The 16,297-nt window shown below is 35.2% G+C and overlaps 1 protein-coding gene across 5 annotated transcripts in view; it reads left to right on the top strand.

Moving 5' to 3' along the window:
* The window catches only part of LOC5568743 (putative phospholipase B-like lamina ancestor), a 74,937-nt gene that overhangs the window by 52,430 nt on the left and 6,210 nt on the right, over window positions 1-16,297 (top strand). For all 5 annotated transcript variants that reach the window (XM_021842355.1, XM_021842353.1, XM_021842354.1 and 2 more), the window contains one exon: window positions 7,586-8,398. In XM_021842355.1, coding sequence (XP_021698047.1) covers window positions 8,289-8,398 — 110 coding nt within the window. In that variant the 5' untranslated portion in view covers window positions 7,586-8,288. The remainder of the gene's footprint in view (window positions 1-7,585; window positions 8,399-16,297) is intronic.

Here is a 16,297-nt window from a genome sequence, read left to right as displayed (position 1 = left end):
ATCAGCATCCACGGGAACGCAGTAAGATGCTATCTACTGCCAAATCAGGAAGGTGCCAGCTTGGTGAGACACGCTAGCAAATGATCAATCGAGCCGCGATCGATTGCGAGATCAGACGGGAATCCCGTGATCAAAAGTTGTAGTGGGTGGCTGTAGTGAGTCATATGCGCGAAACTAATACGGTTCGGTGCCATCAGACATTCCTTTGAAAGTGTTATCGTTGTTGCAATCAAATGTGGTGCTCTCTGTGACTGTTGCTATTTCACCATCTGAAACGGCGTTGTGTTTACCCTGGGTGTTATCGTAAATTATCGTCGATGCGGTTGCGAACACGAGGCAAACACCTTATGGAGGACACTTAAAATGCAGTGGTTCCCGAATAGTTGTTGGATTGGCGAATGGGATTTATTGTGAAACCAAGATGGTTGAAAAAGAAATCCAAGATTTGTATAGAACCAAGGGGAGGACAGCATTGTTCTGAGCAGGCTAGGAGAATCGAGCAAACTCTGAGTTATTTCAGAAATCAGCAAATCCACTTTTCCTGCTACCGTTTTGAATCATATTACGGACAGCTTCAAATTCCGGACACTCTACTTTGTATGGGAAACATTTCACACGAAATGTTTCAATTTTTGCTGTTCAAAAGTTCTCACTTTCGAGGCTCGTTTTAATAAGCTTTTTCCATGAAAATCTATGCAAACTTATAATGTCCAACTACCATTGTCGTCTCGTTAGTGGCTTGACGACTTCTACTGATGGTTTGACTTTTCTATTAATGATTCCATGAGCTGTCCAGAATTCGAATCAAAGTGTGCGGATTATGAGGCTAAAGTGAGGAAGCGTCTGGAATGAGAATCATGAAAAGGCCACACATTTCGATTTATTTAAAATTTTTCAACTAGCGGAAGTGTATTCTTTACCCACCATTGAAAAGCTAGGGGTTTCCGACGCTCGATTACGCTGAGAAATCATACAGAATGATATATTTTGTAGGCTCTATGCTGAGTTATACTTCACTAAGGCCTTAAGTGTCCGTAATATGAATCAAAACGGATTTATTTCTAACTTGCATCTGTTTACAACAAATGTCGGGTAGAAGTCTGGGATTTGCTAACGATTGTCGTTACGAAAAATGAATTTTATTGTTAAAATGTTCAAGAATGCGACATGCATCTGAAATGATGAGGCTAGTCCTAATGATTTAGTCGGCATCGTGGGCTAATGAATTTCTCATTTATATTGGGATTTTACGAAGAAGTGGAATGTAGTTTTACTACCTATTTTCATTTCGTTTGTAGATCTAATTACAATATACTGCTTCGTGTTGAAAAATAGGTTAACCAACGTGCGAAGTTTGATTTTTGACCAACTTTGCCACGTCGCAACTCGATTCTAAATAGTGCGCACATAATGCATAAGACGGAGGGCATAGATGTGCACTATAGCAAAGTGACTCGCGACGCGGCGAAGCTAATCAAAAAATCAAACTTCGCACGATGGTTCACCCATTTTTAGTCGCGAAGCAGTATACATCTTAGTACCAAATGAAATTTCCTATGTCATTGTAAACCTGATTCTCTGCATGCACTTTACTATCAAAACTTTAACATCAAAGTTATGTGTGAGGAAAGTGCTTATAGTAAATTAGCGGCAAAGTTTTTATGTCACTGAAACAGAATTGCTAACTTTGTTTCGTAATAGCCCGTTAAGCAAAGCTAAAAAAACATGTTTTGAATCAGCAAAATACCTCTGATCAGGATTCCCTGCTTCGTATGACTCGATACGAAAACTTATCACTGTTAAACAAACAACCCAATAGTTGCGGTTGCTATGAGCACAAAACGACGAACGAGTCGAGTTGCTCTGAGTTGCTGAAAAGAAACTCATGATCTAGCTCAAGATCAATAGACTGCCCCGCCTTTTGTGTAGAACTGTAGTGTTACTTCTTGGCGTCCTTGGCGAATCTCTATTAGTACGTCTCAGAGCCAAATTCAAAACTTATCTTCTTTCTAAACATGCAAGATAAAAGAATAATCCGAAAAAGGAATCGTTTTTAAATTTTAGAGTGACTTCATCAATAATTCGGCACCGAAATGCTCAAAATCTGAGCTATAGGAGCCCAGATAATCGAATTGGTATACATACAACTATTCAGCAAGATTAAGCTGAGGGTTGTGGGTTCAAATCTAGGATCCTTTCGGGTTGCAAATTTTCTCGGCTCCTAGGGTAAATTAGCATAGAAAGCTCTCAGTCAATAACTATGGAAGTGCTCTTCAGAACACTTAGTTGAGAAGCAAGTTCTGTTTCAGTGAGGGGATAACGCCAGAAATAAGAAGAAATTTTCAAAAACATCATGGTAATGTTTAAGTGACTTACATTTAGAATATAGTAAAGTGGAGCAAAAGTATCTTTATGAGATTTCTAATTCAACTCAAAACAAATTTGATGAATGTTCATTCAATGCTATTCAAGAGAGAGGTTTTTACTCTAAAGATTATAGAAATTGATTCAGATTAGGTTGAATTATAGTTATTTGTTGTTTTATAACGTGAACAAAATAAAAACGAAAGCTTGTTCAAATTTCGATAGGCATAGATAGGCCTTTAGGGTTGTTCAAAAAATTATTTTTGCTCTTCATCGCTCATTCGAATACAGATCAATTTCTGAGTGTCAACCCAAAATGAAGGGCTCATGAAGGTTAGAGCTACGCTGATGCTGTTTGATATTTTTGTCAGCTACAACTCTGCCGTATTCAATTGGACACCTCAGTAATTAGTTATTGATTGTTTTTATGAAGAAATAATCTAAATAATTAGAAGCTGGAAAGCTTCTGGAAGAGAAGCTTCTTAGAAACTGAATGGCATCTTTTACAGAAGTTGGAAAGCTTCTCTTTCAGAAGCTGGAAACCTTCTCTTTTAGAAATAAAATGGCATCTCTTTAAGATGCTGAAATGCTTATCTTCCAAAAGCTGAAGGGCTTCTCTTGTAGAAACTGGAAATCTTCTATTTCAGAAGCTGGAAAACTTCTCTTCCAAAAGCTGGAGAGCTTCTTTTCCAGAATATGGAGAGCTTCTCTTCCAGAAGCTGGAAATCTTTTCTTTCAGGAGCTGGAAAGATTTTCTTCCAGAAGATGGAAAAATTTTCTTCCAGAAGCTGACTAAAATCGAAAAACAAATGCATAACAGTTTCAATATCGACTTGAAACCACAAAAGCTACAGCAAAATTTGATTTATGTTCAAGTTTGTGTTTTTTGCAGATAAATAGACGCAGAATGCGTTATCTGTGTGGCAGTGCTAATAGGGAAATATTCAAAACTGAAAAGTCAATAGATGGCTCTTTAAAAAAAAGTAATAACGAAATCTTGAAGCAAAGAAAGCACCATGGAAGATGAACTAAAAACAAAAAGTTATCTATTCACCTTGCGCTTGATTTCTAATTTCTACTTTTTCGATCTAGTTTCCTAATTGCTAGTAATTTACGTTTATCATTATTTTCCTTACGTTTTGACAGCTCTCGACTACCATTCTCCCATGCACTTGTGTTGGAAGTTTGAGAAATTTGAGAATCCAACGTAGCGTGATCAGTGAGTGGAATACAAACATCAGTGTCACTGCTCGGCGACCAGTGAGAGAAACTGAATGTTCGAAAGGTTGTTGTCTTTATTTTTTGCCGCTGGCGCCAACTGTTGGCGGTTATGGACGAAATAAAGAGTCTTTACCCTATTGGATACGGCATGCGGAAATTAACTAGGAAATTATGACCATTTGTATGAGAAGGCTAGCTTCTTACTTTAAGCATTATTGTTTCAACACCTACTTTTTCAGTATGGAAAGCTCTACCTTTATTTTCAGATTCAAAAAAAGACGTTCAAACCCCGTTTTAGCCCATAGTGGGTCAACAATTCAAATTAGCGAAAAAGTTAAAATCACGGAACACGTTAAAAGTAGCCTTAGATGTACTTATTTTATTTCAATTCAGCGAAATATGATTGATTGCGCAAGAAAATTATCAAAATTTAAACTCTTATTTAATAAAGAAAAACTGTTTATTATTGACTATATTAACATTAAGCATATTTTCACAAAATCTCCGATTAAAATCTAGTGCGTATTTATATGAAAACATTACTTCATGACCGGTTTCAATATTTTTGTTTCAATAACATCAATATATTCCGAATTGAAGTTTTGGACTTATTAAGAACGGTGGGGTAAAAGTTCGTTTTTGACAATGAATTTCAATTTTGTTATAAATAAAAATAATTTAACAATCTGATATAAGTTCATTCAGCTATATTGTAGTCAATAGGTTCACTGTGTAGTACTTAAAAAGACTTTCAGCCCGAAGCTGATATGTCTCTGCATCGGCTCTTTTGTGATTGGCTTTGCAAGCCGCTGTTGAGCCCATTTCACCTCGATCATACTCACCAATACCACTATTGGGAAGAGCTAACACCAATCTTTCTGATAGTGGCGTTAGTTTTCGTGGGCGGGACAGCAATGTTTCTGAAAAAAGGCTCAAGACCTCTTGTTCCCTTTTCAAATGTTTGTCCAGATTTGAAGAATCAGCAATTGAATCCTCCAGGAATTATTCAAGATATTTTCAAACTAATTGTTTGCAAAAAAAATCCAACACCATTGTCCAATAATAATAAAAAGGTCAATTCTTTCAAAATAATTTTCATCTATAAAAGAAAACGGAATTTTCAACATTATTTACAATTTTCCTGAAGAAATCTTCCAATAATAAATGTTAATGTTAAAAATTTCCGTTAAAAAATCGAAGTGGCCAAAATGATAAAAAAAATGCCTCAAAAAATAGTCAGTTAGAATGAAATAGGAATTTGTTAGAGAATAATCAATAATTTCAAAATTGCATTAAGGACAAAGCGTCCTACAAATGCTACAACTTGATAACTCAAAATTATGTTATGTCAAGTTGGAGCTCTACGGTGACGAAATCGATTAGTGGAAAACATTTCTTCTGAACTGAAGTAATATATTATAAATGTCTTTGAGAACCCTGCAATGAATTAGGAAAAAAACCCTATCATGATTCTATGTTAATCAATTTCAGGACTCCGACAAAATCTTGGTTAAGATTTTTGGATAATCGTTCAAGGACCATATTATTATTAGTATCATTAGTATTATTATTGTTTTTGTTATCTATATTAGTGAGATTTACTGCCTAAAGACAATATGATTATGTCAACCAGGATTTTCAAAGAATCTTGCACGGATTTGTATGAGAAATCATTATAGTTTTCTAACACAATGATATCAAAAGTAATGTAAAATTTTGTCCAAGATTTCTTGTACCTGTGCTTCTTTCCTGTTTATAATTCCGTGTTACTCTGCTAAAGATCCTTCAATAATCTTGCCTGAGATTTTTCGAGAATCTTGCTTAGGTTAACGTGAATCTCAAGAGTTATAACAACTACAGCCAACTCTCCCTAACTCGATATCGAAGGGACCATCGAGTTAGGGATGTATCGTGATACAGAACTCTCATTTGTTGGGAATCAGCCTGTGATTCAGTGGAGTTGTGTTTGACAAATTTGGCTGTTAAACTTATCAATTAGCAACTTTTGTTCAAGTTCAACAGCCTGTCAAATAACCGAAAATGCGTGGTTTAACCCTCCTAGTGCTTTGGGATTAGAGATGGGTAATTTGTCCCAGATATGGGAGCGAATCCGAAATTACTCACTCACATAAGTAATCAGTAGCAATCCATTCTTTTGATCAATTCAGTGACTCATTTGGTAGAATCAAAGCAGGATCTTATTGTTCGCATAAGAATTAAAAATGTCATTGTTTATTATTGAAACAAATTTCATATAACTTCTTTAATTATTTATACATGTTGGATGCACTTGTCTATGACTTATCACAAAACACAAAACACAAAAATATGATCACTGGTTTATTAATTTAAGCCCACTTCCAAAAATTGAGATGTTATTGAATCGTTGCTCTTTTGGAAAGAACCGTGATGCATTCACCCATGTTCGAGAGTTGACTTTTCTTGATGATTCTTGAGTGAGTCGCCCATCTCTAATTGGATTCGTAGTGGCGAAATTTTTTAAATGTTTTAGGAACAGTAATAAAATCTATCCAAGATGTTAACAAAACATTGCAATAGACAAATCAAATATAAAATGATTTATATTTGTTTTGATCATTCCCAGACATTCTGTTAGGAATCCTCAATTCACAACTCTCTAAACTTCTGGGTTGGTTTCAGCATTATATTTTCAACGTTATTTATATCAAATTTACATAATAGATATCTTTTGTAATTGTAATGTACAGTCAGCGGAAATTGGGAAACAAATCCGTTGGAAGATTTATACTTCAGTTGACTTACAACTTGTGCAACACAGGGCAAGGTCGCCAAGACGTACCAGTCCAAAATGTGTCAAAATACCCACTTTGCAAAATTTTACTCTAACTTTGTCAACATTTTCTTATAAAAAATGTTGATTTTAATTGTTCAAAATTTGAGTTTTTGAGTGTTTTGTGATAGTTTTATGGTATTTATTGATCAAAGTTAGTTGTGCTGTTTTACGATATTGAATTATGAGATTCATTCAAAAAACTCTTTATATTTATTGAAGGTTTACTCATTTGTGATGTGTTGTCTAATTTGTGCAAAAAAATCAAGAACCCATCAATTTTCATTTTTGGGAGGGTTTGCGAAGGTCTTATCTGTACAAAAAATCAAGAAAATCAAGACACCACAGATATTTATTCATCCAAATCATTCAAAACCGATGAACAACTCTCCGTGATCGGTTAAAATACCTATATTTAGACCATTAAACAGCCCAACCAGCACAACTGAACAGGTTTCGACCAATAACACCCTGAAACTAGCACAACTAGCTTCAAAACATCTCCCAAAAGCCTTGAATCTATAATTTTGAGGTAAGAAACTTTGGTTAAATAATGGTAAAATATTGTTATACGACAAATATTCCAAGTGGGTATTTAATTTTGAAACGCCATGCGTTGGTAAATTTGAACATTTCTTTCGTCTTTGTAAAATTTCTAAATTTAATCCAAAAATAAAAAAAAAGTTTGGCTTCGTGTCACAAAGATTACATGATAACTATGAAATACAAGCATTTGAAAGAGGTTTTTTTTGCAAATTTGCTGATTGAGCACTCTTATTAGATATGTTTCTTTCAAAATTTCGCCAAGGGTGTCTATCAAGTTTAGTCCCCTGAAAATTAGGGGCCAACCTGGGCAATTGCAACGCCACAGCACTAGACATGATGACGATCAAGTTGTATGACAACATTGATTAGGAATCACTGCTTTTGAAAAATGTTTATCTGGTTCTGTATTCGCTGACTCATTATTGGAAAGCTCATTTTCAGCATGTGTACTTTTACGCAGCCTCAATAGGTTTCTGTCATGATATAACATATTCGGTATCTAACCGCCACTTAACACCTACTCCGCCATCAACATGGATGTTGAATGCCTTGAATGTTTTGTCACTATCGTCACCTTTTATCGATCAAAATTGTAGTCATCAGCGACCTACTGACTCAATCGTTATTTCTTATCATTTCCAGGAATATTCTTTGCCGGACGCATCCGCAAAGCGTTCGAATTCAGCAGCGCCAGTCGCTACAGTTTCCACACACTTTTGAATCGCAAGGCGCATCGGCCATCCTGGTGCCCACTCGGAATACATCACAGTACCGTGCGACGACGACGGTTCCCTCACCCAGCATCACCATTAATTTGCTCCCGGGCATTCACCGCTCCGCAAACGCATTCCAATGAGAGTAGTCGACGGGAGTTCTACTCCGTACAACTTGGCGTCCGGCAAGGCAGCCCAGAGCATCGAAGGCCTGGCCCCGGCAGGATTGGCCGTCCAGTTTTGCTACCTCTACTTCGAGGTCTCCACGATTCTGCTGCACCTGTTCAACGGCCTGGGGCTGGTGATCTCGGACCTCAACTATAGCCAGGCCTAGCTCCCGCCACTCCCGGTGCAATTGGCGTTTAGTAGTTAGTACCATCTTGTTAAGTGCGACGAAAGTTCAAATTGTGATCCGTCCTTGCAATTGAATCTACAACGAGCGCGAGAGGTGTGCAGTTGCAGTTGGTGAAGAAAGTGCGCGCAATAGAAAGAGTACGACGAGAGTGGAGTGTATCTGTGAAGAAAGTAGCTTTAATTTCTAACGAAACTAGTGTTTCCCGTGAACGAAAGAGAAGAATCGTTTAGTTGATTACACCTTATTGTGTTCAAAAGTTCTAGCCAAAATAGCAGTCATGTTGAAAGTAGTCGGTGCATCGTGGTATAAAACGCGGATAAGTACCTACATTCTTGCAGGTGCTTTCATGCTGGCGTTCGGGGCGTTCTTCATCGCTGATATGGATAGGTGAGTTGAACTGTAATTCTATTGTTAAATTTATCCATTGGAGTCACTGTTGGGAATTCTTCTTATTGTCTTACGTCCCCACTGGGACAGAGTCCTCTTCTAAGCTGAGTGTTTTTATGAGCACTTCCATAGTTATTAACTAAGAGCTTTATTTGCCAAAGCTTTCCATTTTCGTATTCGTATATCGCATGGCAAATGCGATGTTACTCTATGCCCAGTATTATTGTAAGCCCCGTATTATTTGCTGCATTTGAACATCAAAGGTTTCGATATGTAGCTTGAAAGTCTGGCATTCCCTAGAACGAAACAGATTGGATGTCCTCAAGCTTCGGCAGCGGTTGTTGTCTTTCACAAAGAAATATCTTAAATGGGAATCCTTGAAAAATATGATTGGATAGGTATTTAGTTAAAGATATGGTGGATTTAATCCAGAAATAATTCTGGGAGGAGATGTTGAGGTAATTTCCTTGAGTGCTTGCTCAAAATTGACTGAAACATTTCAAACATCTTGCTAAAAACTGGTAAAATATCTGAGACTCTTTAACAAATTTCATTATGGTTATTTCGTGTTGAAAGATAAAAGAACCTTCAAGATATGGTCTGCGCAGAAAAAATAAGGAAATTTCTCTATAAAACTAAGAAGTATTGTGTGAAGCTGGTTGTTAAGAAATTCATGGAGCAAATTCAGCTGAAGTTTATGAACAGCTACCAATTTTAGAAACTTATTAAGGATTTACGGGACAGCTTATAATCTTATATAAATTTTTCGGTTACAAAATTTATAAATAAAAAAATGATTAGTCTACTTTTTGTAATGGATTCGTGGTCATCCAAATACATTTAATTTCTAATAATTGAAATAGGAATAGATCAAAACTTTTTCGTTTCTTTTAGTCAGCATCTAGCTGGTGGAGATGCTATTTTAACTCATAGGAATAATCTTTTTGGGAGGCCGAAGCGTTACGACTCATACAAAAATTGAAATATTTGTATACAAAAAGCGTTGCTGATCGGGGGAGGGTATCGAAAATTATTTATTCTAGCGTTACGTAATAAATGGACCTGCTCAATTCAATACCCTGATAGCCCTATTTGTTATCCCTTTTTCGAAGAACCCCTTCTATGCCTACTTTAGGAAATTGGTAGATAGCAAGGCCAGTAAACGTCAAATTTTCATACAAAATCAATACAGTGTATAGCCCCAGTATAACAGAGCTGAATGGGATGCATTTAGTTCTGCTGGCATTAAACCGAAACACGCCTTCCGCTTTTTCACTAGCGCAGCCTTCCCTGTATGGTAGGTATTGGAAGTAGTGCACTGCTTAGAGCATCAGATCAGAGACGAATAGAGACTTAGTAGTCGCAACATTTCGTCTTTGATAAGATGATCCATAGGCGGTATGAATAAAATGTAGTAAAGTTGAGTTTACGACATTATCTGTAGTAAATGCTACATGTAGAACACGATTGGTACATGTTTGTGTCATTTTCCTTTCTACACCTTCCGAACATACTACAAACAACGCGTGGGTATGAATGAAATTAGCATTTACTACAAAACTATTGGTAGTTAGCCTCCGAGGTTGCTATTCATGCTTTAAGATGGTTTAACCCAAGATCGGTCGCATGCGTGTACTGAGTACACGCACCCTTAAAAAAGTTCGCTTTTCATACACAGCTCGAGCGAGGTGGTGTCGGCAATGGTTGAATGCGCGACCGCTCTTGAGTTAATAGAATAATTTATTTTTGAGTAAAAATCATGGGAAAATAATGTCAGCTATGATATTCCGAAAGGTATTTCCATTAAAAAATGAGATTTCAAAATGAATGTTGAGATTCCCGTAAAATAATCGCAGGAATTTGGAATTTTCGCTTGAATTTTGACATTAGGATAATTATGTTGTTTCATAGGAATTTTTGAATGTCTATGGGAATTCAGGTATTTTTAAAGTAATACTGAACTTTACCTGAGTATTGTGCCATCCAAAGTTCTTGGATTTTTGTTTGGAATTTCAAAATATCTGAAGAAGTTCTGGGATTACGATAGACAACAAAAATTTGATGTATGATTCGGTTATTGATTTTTTTTATATTATTTTGGTATCTTTGAGAAGGTATTTCCGAAAGAATCTATGAGTTTTTCGGATTTACCATCAGAATCTCAGTTCTGGAAACCAAAAAAATCAAGAAATTTAATAATTTAATGTTGGTGTAATCTCAAGATCTCTTCGTAAGATACAGATTTCTAGCTAAGCTTCCAAAATTCTCAGAAAAATCTTTGATGTCAAATCATCATAAAATTCACATGCTCATAAAGAAAATACCAGATTTATCGCAAATTTACACTACAAATTGTGTAAAATTACTTAACCTACATGAATTTGTGTCCATGCTCGATTGCGCGATCTATAGCGGGGATGTAATAATATTCATATTTTCACATGGTTTGTCGTGTAAATTAGCGACAAAATTGACATTCTCTTTATATGCATGATTTTTTTTTATTTTACGCTGAACTCTGAACGGAATTTTCTTTACGTGCAGCATCAGTTGACAGTTCACTGCTACCCGTTTGTAGAAAAACCTCTTTATCGAAAGTAGTATGTAATATATGTTCGAAAAGTTTTTTATTCAAACCAGAAGTGTAGTAAACTTTGTGAATTTTATTCATGAGTAGATGTCACATGTAGAAAAGTAAAACGCTTTATATTCATACCACCCATTATGTTTAATGTATTCGAAAAGCAGCGCAAGTAAAAAAGCGAAAGGCGCTATTCGGTTCAGTGCCAGTTCAGTGTTGCGATTTTTTGTTTTGCGAACGAAATGGATTAATTAAAAATTTCGGAAATGGATTATGTTGAAGCGTGCGGTATTGAAACCTTTTTTGTTTCCGCGCCAACATTCGGCGTCAGAATCGTCGAAAAGGACAAATGTCAGTAGTCACAGGGATATTACTGATATTTGACATGAGTACATTCTTTTCATGAAAATAGACCTTTTTATCGACGATGCATGTGGCGAATACCAAACTATGGAGTGAAATTTGCATTCATATTCCGAGTAACACACATGTTATAATTGTTTATTATCAACTTATATATGACAAGTTTTGGTCATATATCAGTTGATAATACCTCATTATAACATGTGTGTTGCTGGGGTTGCAGATTTTAATGCTGTACGATTTGAAAAAAAAAGCTGCACAATGCTAGTAATGACACACCCTCTTTTGTAGAGTAAGTATCGAAGGAAAACCACCGAATTTAGGAAAATATATCTGATAAACGGTGATTCGATTCCAACATTTGCAAAACTTTCTTCTTGACTAGTTTTGGTGGAATTATTGACCCCCAGATAAGAGACAAATTGTTTATAGTTCTTTGAGGAATTGGTCAGCGTTAAGTCAGAGAGGACCAAGTGCAAAACTTGGAAAAATAGGATTGTTCTCTCATTAGATGCGAAATTATCTTATCTCCGTATCACTTTGATCAGATTTTAAGAATGCTGTAAACTGCGAGAGATAAGTAACAAATTTACTTTGAATGATCAATAAAAATCGATAAAAGTGTGCAGTCAGAGTGGACCAAGTGCTTATTAACATATCAGCAAAAATAATCAGCGCGCTGAGGAATGCGAGGTAATGAAAAACATTTCAAGAGATTTGTCAGATTTCTCGACATCGAATGATTTTTCTACTTACCCATCAATAGAAACTTATGAATATTACTTAATTCGGTGCATTTGATATTGTTTTTTGACCATTTACCATATTTGGATGGGTGGTCAGATATTGCAACAATTTCTGTGCAGACAGAATGGACCAAGTGTTAAAAAGCAATAAACTGATTGATTATTGCATTTTTTTTAGTCAATTCCAGAGTCCGATAGAAGTTTATGGTAGTTCTATGGTGTATGTATGGAATGTGCTAGAACCCGCTTATTTGACCAGTATATTTTGGTCAGTACTCAAGATTTTCACTTGGTCCACTCTGACTGAACACATATTTGAATATTTCCAGCCTTCAATACTCTAACCCTGCCAACCTTAATTTTCAAGCTATCGTAATGCCACTGATTTCGGTATTGACGATATGGATTATTTAAGAATTTACGATACTGGTGTCGAAGGGTCTTGATAATCTGTTTTTCTTAGAGATATGCACCCAGTTTGACCATGCAAGCATTAAATGATTGTTGTTTTCCTAGAAATTGTTCAGTCAGAGTGGACCAAGCACACATAGTCCATCAGAAAATCGTTCTATGAGAGATTTGGACTATGCTTTTTCATGATTATCGCTTCACATTATATTGTTTGAAAGTAACACAAAGATGTGTAGAAATATTGAACCAAATTTAAAACGAGTTCAAAAATTACAGAGCGTTAGACTTTAAACCCATTTTTCTCAAAATGTGAAAAATGTCACTTGGTCCACTCTGACTTAACGCCGACCAATTGTTGAAAATTTTCGAGATATTTATGTTTTCATGCCAAAATTCTTCTAAATAAGTCATTTTTCAAACTAAGCATCTTGGTTGAGATTGAGAAGTAGCATCCCAGTAAACACAAACTCGTATACAATAGCGCATAAGAGTACAAATATGGAGGCGATATACGTACATACGCCATAAGGCTGAATGCAAGATGTACGTATATCGCATCCACATTTGTACGCTTATATCTCATCATAAACGATGGTGTGTTTACTGGGATTCTAAGCAGTTCATTTTTAAAGTAGTTTCATAAACTCATGTAGCGTAGTCAAAAATCTTTGCCTTCGAAAGACATTTTTTGAATTCTCTTACTGTTGTATTCATTAAGGGTTCCGATGTGTTTGCGTAAAGAAAAAGATTAAAAAAATTCTGGAAAAGTCGGAAAGACAGGAGAAAATTAATCTGTCATTTTGTATGGGAAAGTGCATGCCCTTTTATCATTAGCCTACTTGATAGCAAGACGAGGTTTGCCGGGATTAATAAAGACTGGAACACGCAAAAATTGGTCAACTTCAAATTGATGTTTTTTTTCGTAAAATGCATTAAAAATAATCTGAAATGCTTGAATTGAACGTTGAGTGTATAAACAATGGTTGCAATGATTAGCTTTCACCTTTTGCTCTCCAGTTTCCAAAATAATGTCCAAGTAAGAGGAACAGCGTGTCAAATTTTGCTCGCGTAGCTATAGAATCTGACATTCTCTCACGAAGCTTATATGAAGGCGGATATCAAGCAGCTTCCGGGACAAGAGTTTTATACCGCATCAGGAAAAAGGAAAGTGGCCAAAACTTACAATACCATCAAACTATCTAAATTTCCGAAACAATGCCTCGTCGTCCCCTAAAGAGTGTCAAGGAACCAACTATAAAAGAAATATTGACAAGAATGTACTATGTTCAATCATAATCAATGACTGCACAAGGACTTTGTCAAATAACAAAAGACAAGTCACACCAGATATTCACCAAAAGCCTGATGCACAACATTTTCATGAATGTGGTTTGATGTCTATTAAGAAACTTAAATATAATCTCACATGCAATTTGACAAAAATCATTCCAATAATTGGTTTGATGAGCATTTCATGAGAATGTTGTTAATCATGCATATCACTTTAAATTTTATTTGATTTTTTCAAGGATTGAAGATATGTTCAAGATCTGTCTTCCTAGAAATTAATCAAAAATCACATTCGTAATCAGCCAAGACAATGCTTCTATATGTTGTTTTACTTTATCAAATATCAGCCTAGATATATGCAGAAGATGATAAGGGATAGAATGGAATACATACTAGTTCTGGGATTTGCCAAATATCTCACAAAGAATTCTTCAGGAATCTCTCTTAGAGTTTTCCAAAGAACACGTGCATGATCAGTTAAATAATTTGTTAAAACCTGAATGAAAATTTTACCTGGAAACCACTAAGAATCGGTTTAGAAATTTGTTAAGAAGGTCAATGAGATTCCGCTATGAGATCGTGGACATCCGCCAAGTTTCCATTTTATCAAATAATCTAATAAGAATTTTTAATTGAATTCGTAAAGATTTGCCATAGACTTTTTAAATTCATTATTCAACATTCACTTTGTAATATAGATGACCTTGATTTTTCCCGAAACTACTCCACTTATTTCTTTAATAATCTTCCCTTCAAATTTATACATTCTTAATTAAATTCTAATTCTACTTTGAGTATTTTTTTAGAAACTTTTTTTTTTAACTTATCTTTCAAAAATATTATAGAAGTTTACTGAAGTAATGTTGAGAGCAATTAAATAATTACCAAACAATCTTTTTAATTAAATAGAACGGGAGACATAAATGATGTTGTTTGGGAAACTATGGAAGAATTCCAAGATCTTATTGAAGATACAGTAACCCCACGCAGTTGAATCACCCACAATTTATGAATCAGCTGATTTAAGAAGACAAAATTATTATCAAACTTATCACAAAACATCACAGAATTATTTTTACTGATAAGCAACACGTAGTGTTCAGCCATTTCAAGCCTTCTTATCTCAATAAAAAAGCTCTTGATCGCGATATGAACCAACAATATCACTAAATTATTTTTGTAGCTATTTCGGCTGTATTTTTGGCCAACTTTGTAAGCCGTGTGGCGTTTGACGCTTAGCTAGAAACGACGTTTTACAGTTTGTTTCAAAGATTTTTTTTTGAGAGATTAAGCCCCATACAACTTTTACAGATTCAAAAAACATAGCTATGAGAGATAAATGCGTCTTTATACGGATTTGGCTAAGATTTTTGAGTAAAATACTTGATCAATAAATTGTGGGAAATATACACCCCAGTCACAGTTTATGAATCAGTGTTCAAACTACTAGTGCTTAGTATTTTTAAAAAAGATTCTAAGTTTCAAGTAATTTTCAATGTAAAATTTTGTTACGGGACAGCAAAAGTGGTTTGGGACCGTTCATAAACTACGGAATTTTTTTGTGGAAAAGAAACTTGAACATACAAATGAATTTCCATGATTTTGAAAAAAAGAAACAAATTCTTTAAAAAAAAGTTATTTAGGGGGCTTATAGTCTTATATGGCTATTAAAATTAAGGACGTTTTTTGTAAGGCTTCAAAGATAATTATGTTGAATAATTTTTAAATTAATAAAAAATCCTGAATATGTGAGGAACAAAGAGAAACAGAATAGATGTCAAAAATGTAAACATTTTCTTTAGTTACACCTGATAGGTTCTCCATTATTTCGCCATAAAAACGGGGTATCGTTTCTGAAGAAGGACCAAAAGCAACGAGTGGAAAAGAAAAGAACTGGTTTGCATCCTCTCTGATTGATATCAATACCAATTGTTTGTCATTTTTATGATCACCTTTGTTGCACGTAAGTTTTTATTAGATCAACTTCCAGGCTTAACTGTTGGCTCTTTTATCAGACGCATGGAGAAGTGAAAGATATTCACATTAAAAAAAAATAAAAACATCGGACAACTTTACTCATAAAAGAAAAATCGGATTCACAAATTTTCATATAACACATTCAGCTTCAAAATTTGCTTCTTCTCATTGGAAGAATGATGATGACTGTTGTTCGACACGAGGTCCAACCACAGTATAGTTTGCTATGGGTTGATCACAAACAATTTAGAAGTTTTGAACATGGAAATCGATAGCAAAGCTCATTGATTTCGACATAACAAACTCATTGCGCAAATCGATTAATTGACCAACTTGAACATAATGATCATGACACAAGCTAACCATAAGCAAAACACACTGAATCCGTGTTGGGTGATGATCTTGACGCATACAAATCTGAAGGGAAAGCTTCGGAAACTTATGTGGACAAATTTTGGAATCCCTGTAATCGATTGATGAATCATCCATGAACCAAAACAAAGGAATTTATTGTGTAACACACACAAAGTT

This window comes from Aedes aegypti, chromosome 2, assembly GCF_002204515.2.
Source record: "Aedes aegypti strain LVP_AGWG chromosome 2, AaegL5.0 Primary Assembly, whole genome shotgun sequence".
NCBI classification, from domain to species: domain Eukaryota; kingdom Metazoa; phylum Arthropoda; class Insecta; order Diptera; family Culicidae; genus Aedes; species Aedes aegypti.
This window is presented reverse-complemented; position numbering and strand designations above follow the sequence as displayed.